Source organism: Pongo pygmaeus, chromosome 6 (genome assembly GCF_028885625.2).
Source record: "Pongo pygmaeus isolate AG05252 chromosome 6, NHGRI_mPonPyg2-v2.0_pri, whole genome shotgun sequence".
In the NCBI taxonomy this organism is placed as follows: Eukaryota; Metazoa; Chordata; class Mammalia; order Primates; family Hominidae; genus Pongo; species Pongo pygmaeus.
Genome location: NC_072379.2, coordinates 85930999 through 85955626, shown reverse-complemented (window position 1 = coordinate 85955626; position 24628 = coordinate 85930999). Strand labels below are relative to the sequence as shown.

Genomic DNA, 24628 nt, shown 5'->3' with positions numbered 1-24628 from the left:
AAAAGAGAAACTTCTATCAGTCTTTTGGTAATAAGATGAAACAGTATAATTTGCCAGAAGCTAAAAATGCCATTCTTACATTTTCATTTTTTTCCCTAAAGGAACAAGATAAAAAAGTAGAAAACTCAAATAAAGAAGAAATACAGGAAAAGGAGACAATCATTGAAGAATTAAACACAAAAATAATAGAAGAAGAAAAGAAAACTCTTGAGCTAAAGGATAAATTAACAACTGCTGATAAATTACTAGGAGAATTACAAGAACAGGTTGTGCAAAAGAACCAAGAAATAAAAAACATGAAATTAGAGCTGACTAATTCTAAGCAAAAAGAAAGACAATCTTCTGAAGAAATAAAACAGTTAATGGGGACAGTTGAAGAACTTCAGAAGAGAAATCATAAAGACAGCCAGTTCGAAACTGATATAGTACAACGAATGGAACAAGAAACACAAAGAAAGTTAGAACAACTCCGGGCAGAGCTGGATGAGATGTATGGGCAGCAGATAGTGCAAATGAAACAAGAATTAATAAGACAACACATGGCACAGATGGAGGGACTTAAAACACGGCATAAGGGAGAAATGGAGAATGCTTTAAGGTCATATCCAAATATTACAGCTAATGAAGATCAGATAAAGTTAATGAATGTGGCAATAAATGAACTGAATATAAAATTGCAAGATACTAACTCTCAAAAGGAAAAACTCAAGGAAGAACTAGGACTAATTTTAGAAGAAAAGTGTGCTCTACAGAGGCAGCTTGAAGACCTTGTTGAAGAATTGAGCTTTTCAAGGGAACAAATTCAGAGAGCTAGACAGACAATAGCTGAACAAGAAAGTAAACTGAATGAAGCACATAAGTCCCTTAGTACAGTGGAAGATTTGAAAGCTGAGATTGTTTCTGCATCTGAATCCAGAAAGGAACTAGAATTAAAACATGAAGCAGAAGTTACAAATTACAAGATAAAACTTGAAATGTTAGAAAAAGAAAAGAATGCTGTGTTAGACAGAATGGCTGAATCACAAGAAGCTGAATTAGAGAGGCTGAGAACACAGCTTCTATTTAGTCACGAAGAAGAGCTTTCCAAACTGAAGGAAGATTTAGAAATTGAACATCGAATAAATATTGACAAACTTAAAGATAATTTAGGCATTCACTATAAACAGCAGATAGATGGTTTACAGAATGAAATGAGTCAAAAGATAGAAACCATGCAGTTTGAAAAAGACAATTTGATAACTAAGCAGAATCAATTAATTTTGGAAATTTCAAAGCTAAAAGATTTACAGCAGTCTCTTGTAAATTCAAAGTCAGAAGAAATGACCCTTCAAATCAATGAACTTCAAAAAGAAATTGAAATACTCAGACAAGAAGAAAAAGAAAAGGGTACACTTGAACAAGAAGTTCAAGAATTACAACTTAAAACAGAATTATTAGAAAAACAGATGAAGGAAAAAGAGAATGATCTTCAAGAAAAATTTGCACAACTTGAAGCAGAGAATAACATTCTTAAAGATGAAAAGAAAGCCCTTGAAGACATGTTGAAAATACATACTCCTGTTAGCCAAGAAGAAAGATTGATTTTCATAGACTCCATTAAGTCCAAATCCAAAGACTCTGTCTGGGAAAAAGAAATAGAAATACTTACAGAGGAAAATGAGGACCTCAAACAACAATGTATTCAGCTAAATGAAGAGATTGAAAAGCAAAGGAACACTTTTTCATTTGCTGAAAAAAACTTTGAAGTTAACTATCAAGAGTTACAAGAGGAGTATGCTTGCCTTCTCAAAGTAAAAGATGATTTAGAAGACAGTAAAAATAAACAGGAATTAGAGTATAAAAGTAAGCTTAAAGCCCTTAATGAAGAGCTTCATTTGCAAAGAATAAATCCAACTACAGTGAAAATGAAAAGTTCTGTCTTTGATGAAGACAAAACTTTTGTAGCAGAAACATTGGAACTGGGTGAGGTTGTTGAGAAGGATACAACAGAACTCATGGAAAAACTTGAGGTAACCAAGCGAGAGAAATTAGAGCTGTCACAGAGACTGTCTGATCTTTCTGAACAATTGAAACAGAAACATGGTGAGATTAGTTTTCTAAATGAACAAGTTAAATCTTTAAAGCAAGAGAAAGAACAAGTTTCATTGAGATGTAGAGAGCTAGAAATCATTATTAACCACAACAGGGCAGAAAATGTACAGTCATGTGATACTCAAGTAAGCTCTTTATTAGATGGAGTTGTGACTATGACAAGCAGGGATGCTGAAGGATCAATTTCTAAAGTAAATAAAAATTTTGGTGAAGAATCAAAAATAATGGTGAAAGATAAAGTTTCTTTTGAAAATATGACTATTGGAAAAGAAAGTAAGCAAGAACAGTTGATTTTGGATCACTTACCATCTGTAACAAAAGAATCATCACTTAGAGCAACTCAACCAAGTGAAAATGATGAACTTCAGAAAGAACTCAATGTACTTAAATCAGAACAGGTATGTTTACTTCTTTATATATGGTAAAGCACAATGAAAAAAATGTACATTTCACACTAAGGTTTCACCTTCATAAAACATAAGTTCATATCCTTACAAGAGAATGAAAATGAACCCTCTGATGTAATTTTAACTTGAGCCTATCATTTATTTATCATTTAAGTACTTTTTTTTTTTTAACCGTTGTTGCCTTTCTTTCAGTTAATCTATCTTGTATATTCTGCTCAGGAAATAAAACACACTAATGAATTCAGATTTTCTTTGGAAGGACAGGAGTTTGTATAACTTTGTGGAGAATCTCAGCATTAGAAAAGTTATTAATTTCATTTTGTAATTTTTGTTATCATCTCAAAGATTGGTTTCAGAGTTTTTATTTCATAGTGATGTTTTCAAGTCTCCACAACTGAAAATGAACTCCTAAGCTTTTTAATAGTCTCTATAGTTGTTAGGTGGTTATGAAATTATATTTTCCTGGGAGAAAAAAAAAACCTTTGATTTAAGTCCTAGAGTTTTTTCAGAGTCTTTATTATACCTGAAGGGAAAAAAACAGTATTAACTCTAAATATAATTAAAGAATTATATGTATATAATAATAGATCACTCCTGATAATTTATATTTGCCAGATACTGATATTAAAATAACAGGAAAATTCTGCTATCTACAATGTAATGATGCTAACTAAAGTTTTATGTGTTTATTCATTTATCTAACAAATATTTATTGACTCTCTTGGCACGTACGAATATAGTGGCCAACAAGAGAGAGGTTTCTGGTCTCAAAGAGCATATATTTTAGTGAGGGAGGCAGGTGATAAATGAAACAAGTAGGATAGTTAGAAATAGTGATAAATTCTATGAAGAAATAAAACAGGATAATGTGATAGGGAATGATGGAATTATTTCTGAGGGCTCTGTTCTGTTCCATTGGTCTATATCTCTGTTTTGGTACCAGTACCATGCTGTTTTGGTTACCGTAGACTTGTAGTATAGTTTGAAGTCAGGTAGCGTGATGCCTCCAGCTTTGTTCTCTTGTCTTAGGATTGACTTGGCAATGTGGGCTCTTTTTTGGTTCCTAATGAACTTTAAAGTAGTTTTTTCCAATTCTGTGAAGAAAGTAATTTCTGTGAAGAAAGTCATTCCTGATGGGAATGGCATCAAATCTATAAATTACCTTGGGCAGTATGGCCATTTTCACGATATTGATTCTTCCTATCCATGAGCATGGAATGTTCTTCCATTTGTTTGTATCCTCTTTTATTTCGTTGAGCAGTGGTTTGTAGTTCTCCTTGAAGAGGTCCTTCACATCCCTTGTAAGTTGGATTCCTAGGTATTTTATTCTCGTTGAAGCAATTGTGAATGGGAGTTCACTCATGATTTGGCTCTCTGTTCGTCTGTTTTTGGTGTATAAGAATGCTTGTGATTTTTGCACATTGATTTTGTATCCTGAGACTTTGCTGAAGTTGCTTATCAGCTTAAGGAGATTTTGGGCTGAGACAATGGGGTTTTCTAGATATACAATCATGTCATCTGCAAACAGGGACAATTTGACTTCCTCTTTTCCTAATTGAATACCCTTTATTTCTTTCTTCTGCCTGATTTCCCTGGCCAGAACTTCCAACACGATGTTGAATAGGAGTGGTGAGAGAGGGCATCCCTGTCTTGTGCCAGTTTTCAAAGGGAATGCTTCCAGTTTTTGCCCATTCAGTATGATATTGGCTGTGGGTTTGTCATAAATAGCTCTTACTATTTTGAGATACGTCCCATCAATACCTAATTTATTGAGAGTTTTTAGCATGAAGTGCTGTTGAATTTTGTCAAAGGCCTTTTCTGCATCTATTGAGATAGTCATGTGGTTTTTCTCTTTGGTTCTGTTTATATGCTGGATTACATTTATTGATTTGCATATTTGAACCAGCCTTGCATCCCAGGGATGAAGCCCACTTGATCATGGTGGATGAGCTTTTTGATGTGCTGCTGGATTCGGTTTGCCAGTATTTTATTGAGGATTTTTGCATCGATGTTCATTGGGGATATTGGGAATGATGGAGAGGGTGGTAACGACATTAAATATGGTGGTCAGGAAAGGTCTCTAGGAGGAATTGACATTTGAGCTGAGATCTGAATGACATTGAAATTAGAGCAATTGTAAAGACATGGGTAAGTTTAAAGAACAGAATGAAGGCTTGTGTAGTTGAGTTTGAGAGAGCGGGAGAGTGGAAGAAGAGTTTGAAGGAGGAAGAGACCAGACCTTGGAGAATCTTGCAGACTTTGGAAGCCATTGGAAAGTTTTCTCTTTTTATTCCTAAATATATCATATTTATGATCTTATATCAAATGTTGAGATATTTTATATTTATGATTTATATCAAATGTAGAGATATTTTATATATTTAATTGCCTAAATAGAGTCAAGAAATTCAAATTGCTTAACAATTTTTTTTTTTTTTTTGCGACCGAGTCTCACTCTGTCACCCAGGCTGGAGTGCAGTGGCGTGATCTCAGCTCACTACAACCTCCGCCTCCCAGGTTCAATCAATTCTCCTGCCTCAGCCTCCTGAGTAGCTGGGATTACAGGCGTGCACCACCACGCCTGGGTAATTTTTGTATTTTTAGTAGAGACAAGGTTTCACCATGTTGGCCAGTTTGGTCTCAAACTCCTGACCTTAGGTGATCCAACAGCCTCAGCCTCCCAAAGTGCTGGGATTACAGGCGTGAGCCAGCACGCCTGGCCAAATTGCTTAACTATTAATGTTCTGTTAAATGTCTGGAATTGTTTTCAAAACCAAAATGTATGGCAGTTACTTGTGAAAATGTCACACATCTTTTAAAATTTTTTAGGAAGCATTTTTGGGAGAAGACCTGAATTTGACCCTCAGATGGTCAAATTTTCTTATTAAGAATTCTAATTTTCTTTTTCTTTTCTTTTCTTTTCTTTTTTTTTTTTGAGACAGGATCTCACTGCCGTCCAGGCTAGAGTCTCATGGCACAATCACAGCATCCTGCAGCCTTGACCTCCTGGACTCAGGTGATTCTCTCACCTCAGCCTCCTGAGTAGCTAGTATTACAGGCATGCACCACACACCCAGCTAGGTTTTTGTATTTTTTGTAGAGACAGGGATTTGCCATGTTGCCCAGGCTGGTCTCAAACTTCTGGGCTTAAATGATCTTCTTGCCTTGGCCTCCTAAAATGCTAGGATGACAGGCATGAGTCTTTGTCCCCAGCCAGAATTCTATTTTCTGTACTAAAGAGATACTAAAAAGATACTTTTGATGGCATTCAGATACACCCTCTATTTGACATTAACTACATAAAGTAAAGCCTGTAAACTTCCTGCCCATTCATCATTACCAAGACAAACCTCTTTATTGATTGGAAGGGAAGTTCACAGAAGAAATCGAGCAGTGACTTACACAGTGGTAACACCTAAGAGCAGCCTAAATATGCTTGAAATAATGTGGATGCCACACAAATATCTCTAATACACTTATGTAGTTTGGGCAAAAGGAGAAAAATAAAAACATCATAGAAGTCTTTGCAGTGTTGGGATGCAAGGAAGAGGGAAGAGTGGCAGGAATTTTATAGATACTGATTAATTGTTGATGCTGGGAGAGGTCATAGATTGAAGTGTAGGTGTTTAAAATTGAAGATGATTATTAGAATCAAAAGAGATACCGGAGCTTAGAAACTACAGGAGGAACCACTAGAATATCAGCTCCTTGAGAGCAGGGACCCAGTCTCCTGTATCTCTAGTGCCTAGAATAATGTCTGACACATGATAGGCAGTTAATAATTTTTTTAAATGAATGAATGAGTTCATTAATAAAAGGGGGAGAATAAATAAAGCCCACTTACCAAGAACCAACAGTGAAATAGCACAGGCCTTCACGTTAGAGTCAGGAAGAAGATCAGAATAGCTTTTGTCACTTGCTATTCTATTGTGTAGGTCCTAACCATTGCAAAGACAAAAAGATACATGGTATGAATGGAGAGAAAGATAAATTGTCATAATTCACATGTGTAATTAAATTAAAAATTAAGCATGAGAACTGAAATTCTTTTTTTTTTTTTTTTTTGAGACAGAGTCTCACTCTGTCGCCCAGGCTAGAGTGGATCTCAGCTCACTACAAACTCAGCCTATCAAGTAGGTGGGATTACAGGTGGCCACCACCATGCCTGGCAAATTTTTGTATTTTTAGTAGAGATGGGGTTTCACCATGTTGGCCAGGCTGCTCTTGAACTCCTGACCTCAAGTGATTTATATCTTTAATGTAAAATAAATATGAATAAACCAATGTAAATAAAATTATACACTTTAATGAAGGATAGGAGACTTGAATAAATGAAAAGTCTCATTTCTGAGTGGGAAAATTTGAATATTGTAAAAACCCAGATTATCTCTAGATCAATCTGTAATCCTTATGTAGTTCCATTCCAATTCACAATGAAAAGTTACTGAAATTCAACTTAGTAATTGGTTTATAGTTTATCTGGAGAAGAAATGCACAAGAAGAGTCAAGAATATTTTTGAAAAACGCAGAATAGTAATTGGTGTATAGTTTATCTGGAAGAAGAAATGCAGAAGAAGAGTCAAGAATATTTTTGAAAAATGCAGAATGCATTTAACATGATGTGTTGAACAATTTTTAGCCTTAAATATATTGATTTTATAAATATTGAAAACAAGCTGTTAGTTCTAGAGGCTAGAATATCAGAGCATGTAGACTTAAGAAAAGTAAAAAGAAGGAAATAATAAAGTTAAGAACAAAATAAGCAAAGTTAGAATAAGCAAAACAGGAGGAAAAGTTTTCAAGGATTTTGAAAGTTTATTATTTGAAAACACTAGTGGCTGGGTGTGGTGGCTCACACCTGTAATCTCAGCACTTTGGGAGGCCAAGGTGGACAGATCACAAGGTCAGGAGTTCAAGACTGACCTGATCAACATGGTGAAACCACGTCTCTACCAAAAATAAAAAATTAGCGGGCATGGGGGCACGTGCCTGTAATCCTAGCTACTCAGGAGGCTGAGGCAGGAGAATTGCTTGAACCTGGGAGGCAGAGGTTGCAGTGAGCTGGGATCGCACCACTGCACTCTAGCCTAGGCGACAGAAAAAAAGAAAAGAAAAGAAAACAGTAGTAAAGTATTGGACTTCCAAGAATATGGGCCAGCAGATGTGGTGGCTCATGCCTGTAATCCCATCACTTTGGTAGGCCGAGGTGGGTGGATCACGAGGCCAGGAGATCAAGACCATCCTGACTAACACAGTGAAACCCCATCTCTACTAAAAATACAAAAAATTAGCTAGGCATGGTGACAGCACCTGTAATCCCAGCTACTCGGGGGCTGAGGCAGGAGAATCCCTTGAACCCAGGAGGTGGAGGTTGCAGTGAGCCAAGATGGCATCACTGCACTCCAGCCTGGGTGACAAAGTGAGACTCCATCTCAAAAAAAAAAAAAAATTGGGGCCAGGCGCAGTGGCTCACACCTGTAATCCCAGCACTTTGGGAGGCCAAGGCAGGCGGATCACGAGGTCAGGAGATCAGGACCATCCTGGCCAACATGGTGAAACCCTATCTCTACTAAAAATACGAAAAATTAGCTGGGCATGGTGGCGTGCACCTGTAGTCTCAGCTACTCGGGAGGCTGAGGCAGGAGAATAGCTTGAACCCTGGAGGCGGAGGTTGCAGTGAGCTGAAATCGCACTACTGCACTCCAGCCTGGCAACACAGCGAGACTCCATTTCAAAAAAAAAAAAAAAAAAAAGAACATGATCGGGAAAAAAAGACATAAACCAAATGAGGCTTGGTGCAGTTGCTCACACCTATAATCCCAATGCTTTGGATGGCTGAGACAGGAGGATTGCTTGAGCCCAGGAGTTCAGGACCAACCTGGGCAACATAGCAAGATGCCTGTCTCCACAAAAAATTAAAAAATCAGCCAGATGTTCTGCAGTGAGCTATGATTGCACCATTGTACTTCAGCCTGGGTGACAGAGTGAGACCCTGTCTCTAAAACAAACAAACAAAATCAAATGAATGAAAATCAAAACCTAAGTATAGATACCATAGAGATTCATAAAAGTCATAAAAAAATACTATAAATAAACACCCATCAACAAATTTGAAAATAGACATAAACTGGATGGTTTTCTGGAAGAATATAAACTACCAGAATCAACTCAAATAGAAATACAAAACCTGCATAAACCAATAGCCATTAAAGAATTTGAAATCATAGAGGTTTTCCCTCTCTCCTCTCCTCCAACCAAAAATATTAGACTGAGGCCATTTTACAAGTGGGTCTTACCAACTCTCAACGAATATATAATTGCTTAATAAAATAGGATTAAAGAGAGAGAACTAGGGGGAAGAAAAGAAGGAAAGAAGAAAGGTAAGCTAGACAAAAGAAAAACCCAGTTATCTTATGAGACTGGTATAATATTGATATGAAGACCTGATAAGAACACTACAAATAAATAAAATTATAGATGAATCTTACTTATGAGTGGTTGTAGAAATCCTAAATAAAATATTAGCAAATTATTCTAAGAATGGAAGAATAGTTCAACATCTGAAAAATCTATTAATGTAACCTTCACATTCATAGATAGCAGGAAAAAAATCCATATGATAAATTTTATTTTTTATTTTGTTTTGTTTTTGAGATGGGGTCTTGCTCTGTCACCCAGGCTGGAGTGCAGTGGGACAATCACATTTCACTGTGGCTGCAACCTCCCAGGCTCAAGTGATCCTCCCAATTCAGCCTCCCAACTAGCTGGGACCACAACAGGCACATAGCACCGTGCCCAGCTAAGATTTTTTAAAACATTTTTTTACAGACAGGAGGATCTCCCTGTGTTGCCCAGGCTGGTCTTAAATGTAGGGGATCGGTCAGGGTGGTGGGAGATAAAGTTATAGGAAATAGACACAAACCTTGGGAGGCCGGGAGGTTTGCCTAGCTTCAGTGAAAGATTTGGTTGAAGGCAGCTGAATTCTCTTAAAAGCTTAGGGCGTAGCTACATAGGACTGTAAGGGAGTTTATCTAGAGAGCTTGTTTACTCATGTGGTCCTAAGACCAACCTTTGATCATTCGCAGGACTGCTCTCTCTGGGGAGGGCGACTAGATTAATTACCCACAAGTGTGTTGGCTCAAAGCCTTTGTCATTAAATCTATGCTGAATAAATGCCCGCAGGGCTAGCTAGTCAGGGCGTGCACTACTGCAATTCTTTCTGCGAACAGCCCAGCCCCCTAGCCACTCTTTCACTGAATACTGGTGTCTGAGTACGTTATTCATCTGTTGTGCAGCCTGAGTCTACAGGTCAGACCCTGGCACTTAAACTCCTGGGCTCGAGCAGTTATTCCACATTGGCTTCCCAAAGTGCTGGGATTACAGGAGTGAGCCATCATGCCTGGCCTTATTTTACTTTTTTAAAGACAAGTTCTTGCTCTTGCCAGGCTGGAGTGCAGTGGCATGATTATAGCTCACTGCAACCTTGAACTCCTGGACTCAGGCAATCTTCTCATCTTAGCCTCCTAAGTAACTGGGACTACAGGCACATATTACCACTCCTGGCTAATTTATTATAATTTTTTTAGAGGTGGGGTCTTTCTGTGTTTCCCAGGCTGGTCTTGAATTCCTAGGCTCAAGCAATACTCACACCTGAACCTCCTGAGTAGCTGGGATTATAAGTACAAGTTACTGTGTCCAGCCCATATAATCATTTTAATACGTATTGGAAAAGAATCCATAAAAAACTAATAACTCATAACTTTTTTCAATGGAGAAAATCCGGAATGGAAGGGAAATTTCTTAACCGCAGTAATTGCTTTCATTAAAACATTTAGCAGATAACATTTCTAATAGTGAAATTTAGAAGCATTCGCGTTAATATCAAGTATAGAATAAAATATGATAGAAGCATTCATTAAAATCCAGTATAGAATCAAGTATAGGATACCCACTTTCAACATTACTATTGCAACATTGCTTTGTAGTTCCTAGCCAATGCAATTTGACAAGAATAAGAAATGAGATAAAGAATATGAAAACTTATTTATGAATAACAAAATAAACCCTACATAAGATGCTTTGAACTTTTGTCAAGAAAATTATAAAACACTGAAGCATGTAAAGACCTCACTATATGGCAATATGTACCATATTCATAGTGGAAAGATGTAAAGAAAAATGTCAGTTCTCTCCAAATTAATCTCTATATTCAGTGTACTTCCAGTCATAATTACAAGGAAATTTTTCATGGATCTTGAAAAACTGATTGTAAAATTGATATAGACAAGTAAATACTCAAGAATAATCAAGAGAGCCCTAGAAAAATGTATTGCATCTGACAGCAAGATTTACTACAAAATCATAATAGACAGTATGGTTTGATGCTAGGATGGACAATTAGGTCAGTGGAGCGTAATGGAAAGCCCAGAAACACATTGAGATCCTTGTGAAATTTTAATGTATAGGAAAGAGACCCTACAAATCAACATTTATATAATAATACTGAGTGAGCCTGTACTGCATTCTATGCACTATTTTAGTCCCTGGTGATATAACAGTGAATAAAAACAAGTAGTAGGTGGGGTGCGGTAGCTCATACCTGTAATCCCAGCACTTTGGGAGGATTGTATGAGCCCAGGAGTTTCAGGCCAGCCTGGGCAACAGAGTGAGACCCCATCTTTATCTAAAAATAAAAAGTTAGCTGGGCATGGTGGCATGCACCAATAGTCCTAACTACTTGGGAGGCTGAGGTGGGAGGATCGCTTGAACCCAGGAGGTCAAGGCTGCAGCAAGCCATGATTGCACCACTGTACTCCAGCCTGGGTGACAGAGTGAGTATTTGTTAATTTGGGTTGTGAGTACATAAATGTTTATTACTTCATTATTTCCATGTCTGTACATTTAAAATATTTTAGAATAAAAAAGATGAGTCATGCTAGCTGTACCAAATATCACAATTTAGTATAAAACTGAGGTAATGAAAACATTGTGCTACTTTCCTTGAAAAAGAAAGGTAGATCAATGCAACAGCACGAAGACAGAAAAAAAATTAGACTTCAGTTCTCATGAATTTTTAAACTCTTGTAGTCAGTATATGCAAAAAAAAGAAGTTAAATTATTTGATTTGTCATTTAAAAATATTATAATGTTTACATATGTTTACTTTAAGAATGATTTAAGGCTACAGATGGAAGCCCAACGCATTTGCCTCTCTCTGGTTTATTCAACTCATGTGGATCAGGTTCGTGAATATATGGAAAATGAAAAAGATAAAGCTCTTTGCAGTCTTAAAGAAGAGCTTATTTCTGCTCAAGAGGAAAAGATGAAGGAACTTCAGAAAATACACCAGTTAGAGCTACAGACTATGAAAACACAAGAAACAGGTAAAATGGTTTCTGACTTATAAGTACCATGATCCAAATAAGTATTGGATAGAGCCCACCATTCTATAATTTTTTTCTTGTCATAGAACCCACAGAGGAAGGTGATTTGTTTACCAGTTGTTGATATAATCACTAGACGTTCATTTAAGTGCTTGAGAAAGCTAAAATCATTTTCCCATAGGAAGTCACAATCCATTGCGAAAGCATACATAAAATAAACAATTTCTCCAACAGAAGAATGAATAGAAAGAATGGGAGGAGAAAGGAGAAACATCTAGTACTTCCTGGCAGGATGAGTAGGGTGAGGGGGTAGAGTGGTGGGGTTGGAATTTTAAGGCAGGCTCTGGAGTCTTTAGAATTGAGGTGTAAGGGTACACCCATTTTGGGAAATTGAGAGTTCAAGGTGTGTGAGAAAGTAGTTGGGATTACAGCTGGAGAGATTGGCAAGAGTTTGATTAGAAAAAGTTTTATTCTGAAAGAAGCATGTATAAGCCTTATGCTGTTGGTGATAAGACCTACTGCAGGATTTTAAGTAGAGTAACACAATATGGCTTTTATTTTATGATGACACCACTGCGGTGAGTTGGGGGAGGTAAGAGTAGTGATTAGAACACCAGTTAAGCAACTGAAGCTGTCATTTCCATAAACAGTAAGTATTAACTAAATGTTAATGAGGATGGAAAAGAAGTTTGCATTCAAGAGTAGAAATTTGAGAGTGGCTTAAATAACAGTACCAAACTTTTAAATTTCAGGAGTGCTTTGGGTTTGAATTTAATAAGATTTTAAGCATGTGATATTTTTAATGATGTCCTCGTCAAACAGGCTAGTGTTTTTCAAACTAGAGGCTAATTAATAGGTCCATTAATGGGTGGTGAAGTCAGTTTAGTGAGTAATGATCAACATTTTTAAAAAAAAAACAAAGTAGAACAGAAAACTTTGGAGTATATGACACTACAGTAGAAGAATATTGATTTCTGAGATTTTTATTTCAGTTTTACATAGATGTATGTAATAGGTTATGATATATGATGCATTTTTTTGTGTTGGGTTGTAGTAAAAGGAAGTCACTGCTTTGTACCATTTTGTGGATAGAAATGGAAAATCTCACAAATTTTCTCAGACAATGTTGAGCAATGGAAAATAATTCAAAGAAATAAAGAATTTAAAATGATTGTTACTGCAGGGGAGCTTCCAGTTGAAACATAAGTTAAATATGATCATAGTTCTTAAGTATGTAAATTGAATTTCTTAATCCATTATCTGTTCTATTAGGTGATGAAGGAAAGCCTTTACATCTGCTCATTGGAAAACTTCAAAAGGCAGTGTCTGAAGAATGTTCTTATTTTTTACAGGTAAGATGTTTAAAAGTACTCTTATGGCCAGATGTGATGGCTGACACTTATAATCCCAGCACTTTGGGAGGCTGAGGTGGGCAGATCATTTGAGTTTGAGACCAGCCTGGCCAACGTGGTGAAACCCGGTCTCTACCAAAAAAATACAAAAATTAGTCCGGCGTTGTAGTGTGTGCCTATAGTCCCAGCTACTTGGGAGACTGAGGCATTGGAATCGTTTGGGCATGGGAGGCAGAGGTTGCAGTGAGTGGAGATCATGCTAGTGCACTCCAGCCTGGGTAACAGAGTGGGACTCTGTCCCAAAAAAATAATAATAATAAATTTTAAAAAAATAAATAAAAGGTACTTTTACACAAGGAGTGCTAAATTATAAGTTGCTACTAATTTGATGATCACCCAGCCTAGTTTTCTCCACTACCTTCAGAACTGTACTTAGAAAGTATTCCTGAGTTTTTAACCTAAAATGAACATTAAAAATTTTCCTGTAATCGGTTTGAAACAAAAGAAATTCAGGTAAATTATCTCGCCTGTAGAACGGACACTAATTGTTGATGTTGCCGTAGATGAGTTACAAGGACAAGATGGAGACATCCTGGGAGATGGTGTAGAGTGAGCCAAAACACTAAGATGGCACCCATCTTTCTGGGTCCCAGTTTCTTTGTCTGTAAATTGGGTAATTGTTTAAGGTTTCTAAAATCAACTCTAATGTGAGAAAACTGCATCTTAGGGGCTATGCTGAAAATTTAATAAACTTAATTATTAATTGACAGTATAGTTTAAGCAGATCTCAAGAAATCTGAAGAAATAGCAATAAACAATTTGATTTTTAAGTCTAGAAGTTGGTGGTGGTAATTTTTTAGTTATATGAGGAACAAAGGTAAAAGTTATTTGAGAGCTTATCAAATGATTATGGGGCATGTATTGTTTTAAATGATGATAGAAGTGTCTGTTGCTCAGGAGAAGAACCAGAACAATGTGTCAAATATTTTCAATTTTTGTGTGTGTATATAAACTACATAAAACTATTCTCGTGTGTTAGGAATCTTTTTTTTTTTTTTTTTTAATTTGAGACAGACAGTCTTGCTCTGTCGCCCAGGCTGGAGTGCAGTGGCACAATCTCGGTTCACTGTGACCTCTGCCTCCCAGGTTCAAGCTATTCTTGTGTCTCACCTCCCGAGTAGCTGCGATGACAGATGCGTACCACCACGCCCAGCTACTTTTTGTATTTTTAGTAGAGATGGGGTTTTGCCATGTTGGCCAGGCTGGTCTAGAACTCCTGACCTCAGGTGATCCACCTTCCTCGACCTCCCAAAGTGCTGGGATTACAGGCATGAGCCACCACGCCTGGCCTCATGTGTTATGAATGTTATCTTAAGTATATGAATGTTACCCTTTGGCTTGATATGATTTCTTTAGAATTTATAGATTTCTTTCTGATCAGCATTTCTGAACGTCCATCCTTGTCCTGTGGTGTTTTTTCAAAGGTATTTGAGATTACAGAGATAACATCAGAAATAGGATCCAAGCTGGGAAGTGGTTGATTAAAGTATAAGATAAATTTTATTATTATAAGGAAGCAGAAAAAATTATGGTTTTGTGCAATGAAGTTTATTATCTTCCTGATATAAGAAGATTTCATGCCAGAGAGATAGAGAGATTTAGACTTGTTTCTTTTGCAGATTGATAAGGGTATGGAGAGAATGTTTTCTTAATTATTTTTATGTGCCATTTTGACCGCCTTGCATCTAGGAGAATAATGTTTAATCTTTAGAAGCAGAAATCAAAATTTAAATTCCTTAAAATACACAATTTTATTGTTAACAGACTTTATGCAGTGTCCTTGGTGAATATTATACTCCTGCTTTAAAATGTGAAGTAAATGCAGAAGACAAAGAGAATTCTGGTGATTACAGTTCTGAAAATGAAGATCCAGAATTACAAGATTATAGATATGAAGTTCAAGGTAATAAAAGCTTACCATACTGTTAAACAGTATTTAATCCTCTTAAATTAATTGATGATGATTTAATCACCCAGCCAAGTTGTTTTTCATCTTAACATTTTATCCTCCTTTCAGATTCATGAAATCTCATATTTAATATACATTTTAAATTTTTATAATGTGATAATGGTGATATGCATATAATTGGAGCTGTCCACTATTGTCTGTCCTCTATCTCTCTACTCCTATCTTTTTCCTTATCCTAATTCTTTTAACTTTTTATACTATAGATCCAAATTTTTAAAAGTTATTGTATTTACTGAATAAGTTCATATCAATGGCTTTTGCTTTAAAATGAGTAAGATAGACATTAAGAAATAAAAAATATATTAGTATCTTTCTTAATATAGATCTGCTATAAGTTTTTTTTAACAAATAGTAACATCACCAGTTTTTTGATGTTCTTTCACAGATAAAATGTTTCCTAGCCCTGTCCATTTGTATAGATAATGAACAAAATGTGTATAAATTAATGACTACCAAAAGAAATTAACATATTTTAATATGAAATTTTCAAGTTATCTTCATAGCAGGCATTTCACATGAATGAGGTTTCAATTTTTAGTTACTAAATATCTGAGGTTTACTTCTAGCAGGCAATTTTTTAAAGTTATAAATAGGTGAATAATATTTATTGAAAGATGCAGACTTTTACTGTGAAGTGAAATTATTGTAATTGTTTGTTTACCATTCAGACTTTCAAGAAAATATGCACACTCTTCTCAACAAAGTAACAGAAGAATACAACAAACTCTTGGTACTTCAAACACGACTAAGCAAGGTCTGTGAGATGGAAAATGTATTGTAATATTTGCATTTATTGTATTGTCTGCTTTTTTGTAAGCCACTTTTATCAACCAAGAATTTCTAAAGTAAGAGAACATGAAAAAGGAGATTGGGAAAAGTGACATATATTTGTAGTAGATAATTTATATTGGTAAGCTGAAAGAATTTCTGCAAGTCGCATAATAACCCCTTTAGAGAGTTTTCAGAATTGTAAGTTAAAATATATATAATATATCAACTTGTAAACTGTGTGAAACAATTGCATTTAATTTTACATATAATATAAAATTAAAGCAGTGGGCCTTCTGTTTTAGAGAAAACTGATAATGAGTTTAGTTGCTTAGCACATAGCTAATTAGTTTCACACAGCATTATATATGTCAATTTTATTTTCAAGCAATTTTTTTAAAGTCTATAGAAAACTAGGTAAGATAGTATACATGGCACAGTGTAATTTATTAACTCATCAGTAAAACAACTTAAGGCATATATTGGCAAGGATAAGTGTAATTCTCATGTAGAAAGAAATCCAGAAAGATGTCTGTGTCTATTTATTTGGGGTGCTTTTTGATGTTCAGTTAATATTAAAATGTTTAGGCAGATTTGAAAGATTTAATTGATAGTGAAAGTTATAATGTTGATGATTTATGTTTTGGCTGAAATTCTTCCTCTCCATCTCTCTCCCCTTCTTTCTTTCCCTCCTGTTTCTTCTTCTCTACTCTGTTTCTGTGCAATTAAGTACAACCTTATCTAGCCTTTCCAAAAATCGATAAACCTACTCCAGTAGATTTATATGACTAGAATCTCTTTTGGTTTCATCTCTTATTTTCTTGTTCATTATGGATTTATGCCTTTTAAATATTCTTTATCATTTTAATTGAGTAATGGAAAGGGAGGAGGTTTATGTCAGTAATCACAAATGTAAATGCCTACATTAACTTAGCTAATAAAATAAATGAAGAAGGCCAAGTGAAACCTGGAGAAAACATGCCTCATCCAAAAGGAGAGGCGGCTGCCCAGCTTGTGCATCTTGTTGCCATTAAGTAGGAATCAGGGCCCAGTGTTGCTAGTACTTTTAATCTATTAATTTTATATGATTTTTTTTTCTTTTAAAAATATTAGGGAGTATAAACCAGGCATGGTGGTACAAGCCTGTCGTCCCAGCTACTTGAGAAGCTGAGGTGGGAGGATCACTTGAACCTAGGATTTTGAGGCTGCATGAGCTATGATTGTGCCACTGTACTCCTGCCTGGGCAACAGAGCTTAAGACCTCATTTCTAAAAATATAAACACACACACACACACACACCACACACACACACACACACACACACACACCCCAAACGTTCACACACACACACACACACACACACACCCCAAACGTTCTATTTTAAGGTTGGGAAACAGAAAGCAGCCAGACAACAACTGTTTTGTCCCCAAAAGAGCACTTTTATAGACTGGATTTAAAATTCAAACCTTCACTTTGTAACCTCAGATATAAACACATGCTCAGTGTACTATCTTGAACTAGTTTTCTTTTTACTTTAATCTATTATTTCTCTACTGTAGTATTTGCTGCTTTCTGATAACATTTTCATCCCTTAGCTTCTGTAGCTTTTCAAGCCTCCATTTTGGACTTTACCTACCCTCTTTATATTACCAGGGACCTTTATTTGATCCTCGTAATCTGAATGCTTTTTTCATCTACTTTCATTGCTTCTGCATCTCTATGTTTAGGTCAGTCCTTCTGAGCTGCAGAGTCATATATCTCATCAGATATCTCTACTCAAAAATCTTTTAGGTATATCTCAATCAGCATATTGAAATTTGAATTTATTAACTTCTGCTGCTTAAACCAGCTTCTCCTCTCATATCAGTTTCAAGGAACAACATTCAACCAGAAACTTGGGGATTGTCTTAGATAGTCTTCTCTTTTCACTCCTGGTCTTCTACCATACTGAAATATACACTGAAGGGAGTACAAAGAATATGAAAGAAAAACTTATACTTTGTTCTCATTCAGTTATACAGTCAATAATTTTTATTTTTATTTTATTTTACTTTTTTTTTTTTCTCCAAGACAGAGTCTTGCTCTGTTACCCAGGCTGGAGTACAGTGGCGCAATCTTGGCTCGCTGCAACCTCTGCCTCCCAGGTTCAAGCGATTCTCCTGCCTCAGCCTCCTGAGTAGCTGGGATTACAGGCACGCTCCACCACACCTGGCTAATTTTTGTATTCTTAATAGAGAAGGGCTTTCACCATGTTGGCCAGGCTGGTCTCGAACTCTTGACCTTGTGATCCGCCCACCTTGGCCTCCCTAAGTGCTGGGATTACAGGCATGAGCCACCACACCCGACCTACTTATTCATTTATTTATTTATTTATTTATTCCTTAGATCTGAGGACAGACTGGACAGCCAATATTTATTATTTGCTAATTAAATGCCAGGTTGTTCTGTGTACTGGGAATAAAGTAATGAAGTCACTAGACTGAAGAAATGTATAAATTAATGGGATTTATGAACTAGTTTAAGGAATGTCATATACATATATACTATTTTACATGTATATGTAATATATACATATGCATATATAAAATAGTTTTCCGTGGCAACATTTCAGTAGGGGTTTGGAAGAGAAATGTAAGGCTGGGCATGGTGGCTCATACCTGCAATCCCAGCACTTTAGTTGGCCAAGGTGGGCTGATCACTTGAGGTCAGGAGTTGGAGACCAGCCTGACCAACATGGTGAAACCCCATCTCTACTAAAAAAAATACAAAAAAATTAACTGGGTATGGTGAGATGGGCCTATAATCCCAGCTACTCGGGAGGCTGATGCAGGAGAATTGCTTGAACCCAGAAGTTGGAGGTTGCAGTGAGCCAAGATTGCACCACTGCACTCCAGCCTGGGCAACAGAGTGAGACTCCATCTCAAAAAAAAAAAAATAGAAATGTAGATAAATACGTTTGCTTAACAGGTAGATGAATATAGCAAACAGGTAGATGTCTTTTCTGCACAAGGGGTAATAAGAGGATATCATATTTGAGTGCAATAAATTAGCTGCAATTACAGAGGCATTTCAGAGTTACTTTGGGATCAGGATCAGGACTGCAATACATCACTGCCTATAACCTTTTGGCTTCATCTTCTAATCTTCCTCCTCATTTCAGCCATACTGAAATACTTTGTTTCCCAAATACACCCTGATCTTTGGCACCCTGGGCTTCTTTGCATGCTGCCCTTTCTGCATAATACTGCCCATCCCCTCCCAGCCTTTTTGGTTTGTTCCTGCTTGTTCCAATTAGTTCAAATGTTTACTCCCTCTGTGTCATCTTCTTTACCTGTCTTCCTAGGCTTAGGCATTTTTTCCTCTGTTCCCTTAGCAACAGTACAGGCCTTGCTTATCCCATTTCTCTTTTTTCGTTACTTTAAATACTTGATTACCCTTCTGTCCTTCTTCCATGTTCCTATAGCTCCTTATACACATTTGCATTTGTATCACATTACTTTTCATGTTATATAATTGTTTACCATTCTGCCTCTTTCACTATTATTCTAAACCCTTCAGAATAAGAGAATCTTCTGTTTATTTTTATTTCCTTCTCTTAACACAGTGTTAGCATACAGTAAAGGCTTAATAAATGTTTGCTGAATGAGTTAGAAAGGTTGGACTGGAAACTTAATAATTTACCTGATGATCTTTATTTTCCCTGGGAACTAAGAGGCAAGATCCTCTGTTGAAATTACTCATGGGGCAGGAGTTGGGTAGAGGATGTATAAGAGTAGTGAACAGTTAAACAGCCTTCTTAGCAAATAGCTTTTTTTTCTTTTGCTCAGCTGCTTCTGCAGTATCCTTTGTTCATCTGGTCTTGCAAGTCGGTAGTCTTTCCCCTTGCTTTTAAAGTATTCTGTTATTTGGATCTATCTTACTTAACTAGCTTTGTTTCCCCCTCCGTATCCAAATTAAACCCTCCTCAAGAAGATCATTGTCAATTATGGCATACGTCATTCTTTCACAAATACTCTTACTCTTTCTTCCTTATAGCCTTCCCAAATCATTGCCAAAAATATATGAGCCTAAATCAAAATTGACTTCCTTAATTATTCAGATCCACATCAGTCTTCTGTATCATTGTTGTTATAGTCAAATTTTATAGTTTAGCCGTTCTCTAATTGTTTATTTTCCCATCTGATTGATGAATTCTGTACAGGCAGATATATTGTTATTTTTTAAATGGATTTTATATTTTTACTCTTGTCACAGTGCCGGTCACATTGATTATTAAGTATTTGATGAATAAATAAATTAGTACACACAGGTATCTGACATATTGCTGCTTAGTTTTATGTATTTATTTATTTACTTATTTTTTGAGGCAGTGTCTTGCTCTGTCTCCCAGGCTAGAGTGCAATGGCTCAATCTTGGCTCACTGCAACTTCCCCTTCCCAGATTCAAGAAATTCACCTGCCTCAGCCCCCCAAGTAGCTGGGATTACAGGTGTGTGCCACCACACCTGGCTAATTTTTGTATTTTTAGTAGAGATGGGGTTTCACTATGTTGGCCAGGCTGGCCCTGAACTCCTGACCTCAGGTGATCCAGCAATCTCGGCCTGGCAAAGTGCTAGGATTACAGGCTTGCTTCTTTTTAATAGTTAAGGAAATAAGCTGAGATTTATCTATTTTCATTATTTTCTTTTCTTTTTGTTTACTGTACAGAGCAGCATACCATTTGTCAGTTACCTGGTTGTACATAGGATATATCTAGAGATAAACAAGCTGTATTAATCAAGTATTGGTAATATAAAATTTATTATGTATGAATAGAAATTTCAAAGACCAAGGTATACTATAAATATTGTTATCAGCTTTCTACCAAAATTCTCAGAAGCACTTGTTTTTGTAGTAAAATAAACTTCCTTTTAGATATCAAAGAACATTACTAATATAATTTCAGTGCTGTGAAAGGTATGGAATATGAATTACTGTTACAGAAGAGAACAGGGAATAACTTAGAAGGGAAAACGCTTGTATTAGAGTGCCACAATTTTGGGTGGTTTTAAAAAAGCATCTTAAATGCAGAGTTGCTTTAATACAGCTTTCTAATTGCTAGATTACGTATTTATGTTACTGCTTTTATTCTGTGGTTTTCAATAGATTTGGAGACAGCAGACAGATGGTATGAAACTTGAATTTGGAGAAAAAAACCTTCCAAAAGAGGAAACAGAGTTTTTATCAATCCATTCTCAGATGACCAATTTGGAAGACATTGGTAAATTTTGATCATGTACCACAATGTGGTGTTTTTATACCAAATATTGAGTAATTTGCTTTTTTACTTTCAAATGTGAGCTAACGTAGTGACCTTCGGCATTTCACTGTAGCCTCTCTGATCTCAATTTTTTCATCCTTAAAATGAAAGATTTGGACTACTTATCTATTTGGTCCTTTCCCCCTTCTTATGTTCTGTGATTCTAAATTGTTTTAAATTTTAAAGATATAAAATGTTGGATTTAGGAGTACTACAGCATGAGGATCAAAAAGATGATCTTGAATTGTACTATTTATGTTTTCTTGTTTTCATCAGAATTAGTTTAAATTGAAACCAGAGTCATTACCACTAAAAACATACTTGTTCAAAAAAGAATTAATATTTTCTGTACACAGCGATTATGCTATTTCACTAAGAAACTTATATTGAAATGTGCATTTTTTGTCTCTTTATATAACTTAGATGTCAATCATAAAAGCAAGTTATCTTCTCTGCAAGATCTTGAAAAAACTAAACAGCTTGAAGAACAAGTTCAAGAATTAGAAAGCCTCATATCCTCTTTGCAGCAACAATTGAAAGAAACTGAACGAAACTATGAGGCAGAGATCCACTGTTTACAGAAGAGGCTTCAAGCTGTTAGTGAGTCCACAGTTCCGCCAAGGTATTCATCTGCTTATAGCTTCATTCAACAGTATTTGTAGCTTTGTAACAATTATAGTATCAACTAGAATGGTTATTTTAAAAAGTAACTTAAGCAAAGTTGCTGGAAAGAGATAGGATGTAGCATTTTTTAGAAAGAAGAGCAAGAGATCATTATATATCTTTGAAATGCCTGAAAAAATGTTGATGTAAACCAAAGACATTATAGAAATTTTACTTAAATTTTTACATTATAAAGATGTTGGTTGTTGTTAATCTGCTTAATTAAATCGGCAATGTGCACATATTTGCAGTTTATTCTGTACCTAGTCCTTGCTACTTTGATATGGTGAATACTTAAGGAATATAAGATAGGATCATTCCAGTCATGGCAGGGTTTCCTCCACTTTGTTGTCTCATGTTCAAATTCACCACGTCCAAAGTAGAACTCTGGATCTTCTCAAAATTTGCTCCTTCTGCAGCTATATCCATCTGACGTTACTTCTCTTTCTCTTATACCTCTCTTCTAGTCTATCAAGACATCCTATTTTCTCCACTTTCAAAAATATATCCAAACTGTACCACTCCTTAAAACCTTGCTGGTCTCTGCCATCCTTTTGTCTCAACTAGATTACCCTAACTCCTCCCTAAAGTCTGTTTTCAACACAGTTAAAGCAGGTGCCAGAATCTTGCTTTTGAAATTTAAAATTTTAAAATTTAAAATAGATTATATCATTCCAAAGCTCTTCTGTCCTACATGATGAGTACCCATTACTTTTCTGATTTTTAATCTCCTACTGACTTGTCTGTCACTGTCTTCTGACCCCAAGATACTGGTGACAGTATCTTGGGGTCCTCAAACAAGCATTATCAGTATGCTTCTGCTTTAGGGACTTCTCATTGGCCGTTCCTTCTACCTAGAATGGTCTTCCTCCAGACACATGCCTGGCCAACGCCCTCACCTCCTTTGGATTATTACTCAAGTGTCATGTTCTCGTGAGGCTTTTCTTAACCATTCTGTGTAAGTTAAAATTGTCTCCTAGAATGCTGATTCCTATTTCTCTACTTTATTTTTTCTATATTACTTAATATTGTCTATTTATATATGTATACATTATACACATTTTATATAATATATATCATATATATAACTAGGCTGGTCGTGGTGGCTCATGCCTGTAATTCCAGCATTTTGGGAAGCTGAGGCAGGCAGATTACCTGAGGTTAGGAGTTCGAGACCAGCCTGGCCAATATGGCAAACCTCCATCTCTACTAAAAATACAAAAATTAGCCGGGCATGGTGGCATGCACCTGTAATCCCAGCTACTCAGGAGGCTGAGGCACGAGAATCACTTGAACATAGGAAACGGAGGTTGCAATGAGCTGAATTTGCACCACTGCACTCCAGCCTGGATGACAGAGCAAGACTCCGCCTAAAAAATATATATATATTATGTGTGTGTATATATATATATATAAAATATATATAACCAAATATATGTAAATTTGGAGGGGGTAGATTCATTTTTATTTTGTTTATTGTTCGTCTCTGGTGAAAGACTTTAAGCTTTATAAGGGTGGGGCTCTTTTTCCATTTAGGTCAGTGATATATCACAAACACCTAAGATAATTCCCTGCACATAATAGGTACTCAATAAATTATTTGTTTAATGAATGAACAGTTTATAATTTAGTTGGGAAGTATGCTATAGTATATAACTAGCTCTGTAAAACCCTCAGAGATTTCTTCTAACTGTGGCTGGCTCTGCTATTCTAGGACTGATGTCTTCCTAGGCACTTGCTAGTAAAACCTCAACACAGTTTTTTTGTATAGTGGACGAAATATTGAATGTCTGCTTGTTTGGAACTAGTTGTTACTCTTTTTTATTTGAAACCTACATATGGGCTTTGGAATTATTTGCTTGGTATTGGGCTTAGCCTTATAAAGCTTCCATTTTCTTTGAGATTGGTGGTTTCTAAACATGACCATACATCAGAAATAGTGGAGGTTTTTGAACTTCAATATAATTTTTTTAAATACTTACAGTGAAAGATCACTGAATTATAATTTGGAGAGTCATACTCAATAGCTTTGAGATGGAACTTGGAAATTTGTGTTAATAATTACTTGCAAAAAAATTTTTTGAAGGTAATGGTTGGGGAATGTAACAGTGATATAACTAAAATGCTGGAATTTAAACTCATGTCTTTGTGACGTTTTTCACTGCACATCTGTAATACTGCCTATTAGAGTAATAACAGCAAAATGGAAATGAAGGATGAATATTTAGACATTGCAATGGAAGGAATGTTGGAAACAAAGCAGAGGGGAAGAAACAAAGATAACTCTGTGTTGCTTGAGCCTAGGGAATATGGAAAATGAAGGTACATCATATAAATAGGAAAATCAACAGGGGTTGCAGATAGTAGGAGCTTAATTGCAAGAGGAGAACAATGAATTAAGTTTACGCCAGACTGTTTTTTTCAGTTTGGAGTAATAAACACTTTCAAATACTGTAAAGCTTAAAGAATGAAGTCATTGTGGACTAAGTAGTACTTTTTGGAGTTTAGATCATAATGACCAGATAGATAATCAGGAGGATTTTCTAGGCTGTGAGAGTAAGATCCAGGACATAAAGCCAAGGATCAGAGGAGTATATACAAGGGACAGTGAGGAAAACAGAGACAAAATAGTAATA

The 24628-nt window shown here is 36.0% G+C and overlaps 1 protein-coding gene across 7 annotated transcripts in view; it reads left to right on the top strand.

The window, feature by feature from the left end:
* AKAP9 (A-kinase anchoring protein 9) overlaps positions 1–24628 on the top strand; it is a 166820-nt gene that overhangs the window by 59433 nt on the left and 82759 nt on the right. For all 7 annotated transcript variants that reach the window (XM_054493903.2, XM_063667569.1, XM_054493902.2 and 4 more), the window contains 7 exons: positions 102–2489; positions 11668–11881; positions 13154–13233; positions 15058–15196; positions 15931–16016; positions 21176–21290; positions 21753–21951. In XM_054493903.2, coding sequence (XP_054349878.1) covers positions 102–2489; positions 11668–11881; positions 13154–13233; positions 15058–15196; positions 15931–16016; positions 21176–21290; positions 21753–21951 — 3221 coding nt within the window. The remainder of the gene's footprint in view (positions 1–101; positions 2490–11667; positions 11882–13153; positions 13234–15057; positions 15197–15930; positions 16017–21175; positions 21291–21752; positions 21952–24628) is intronic.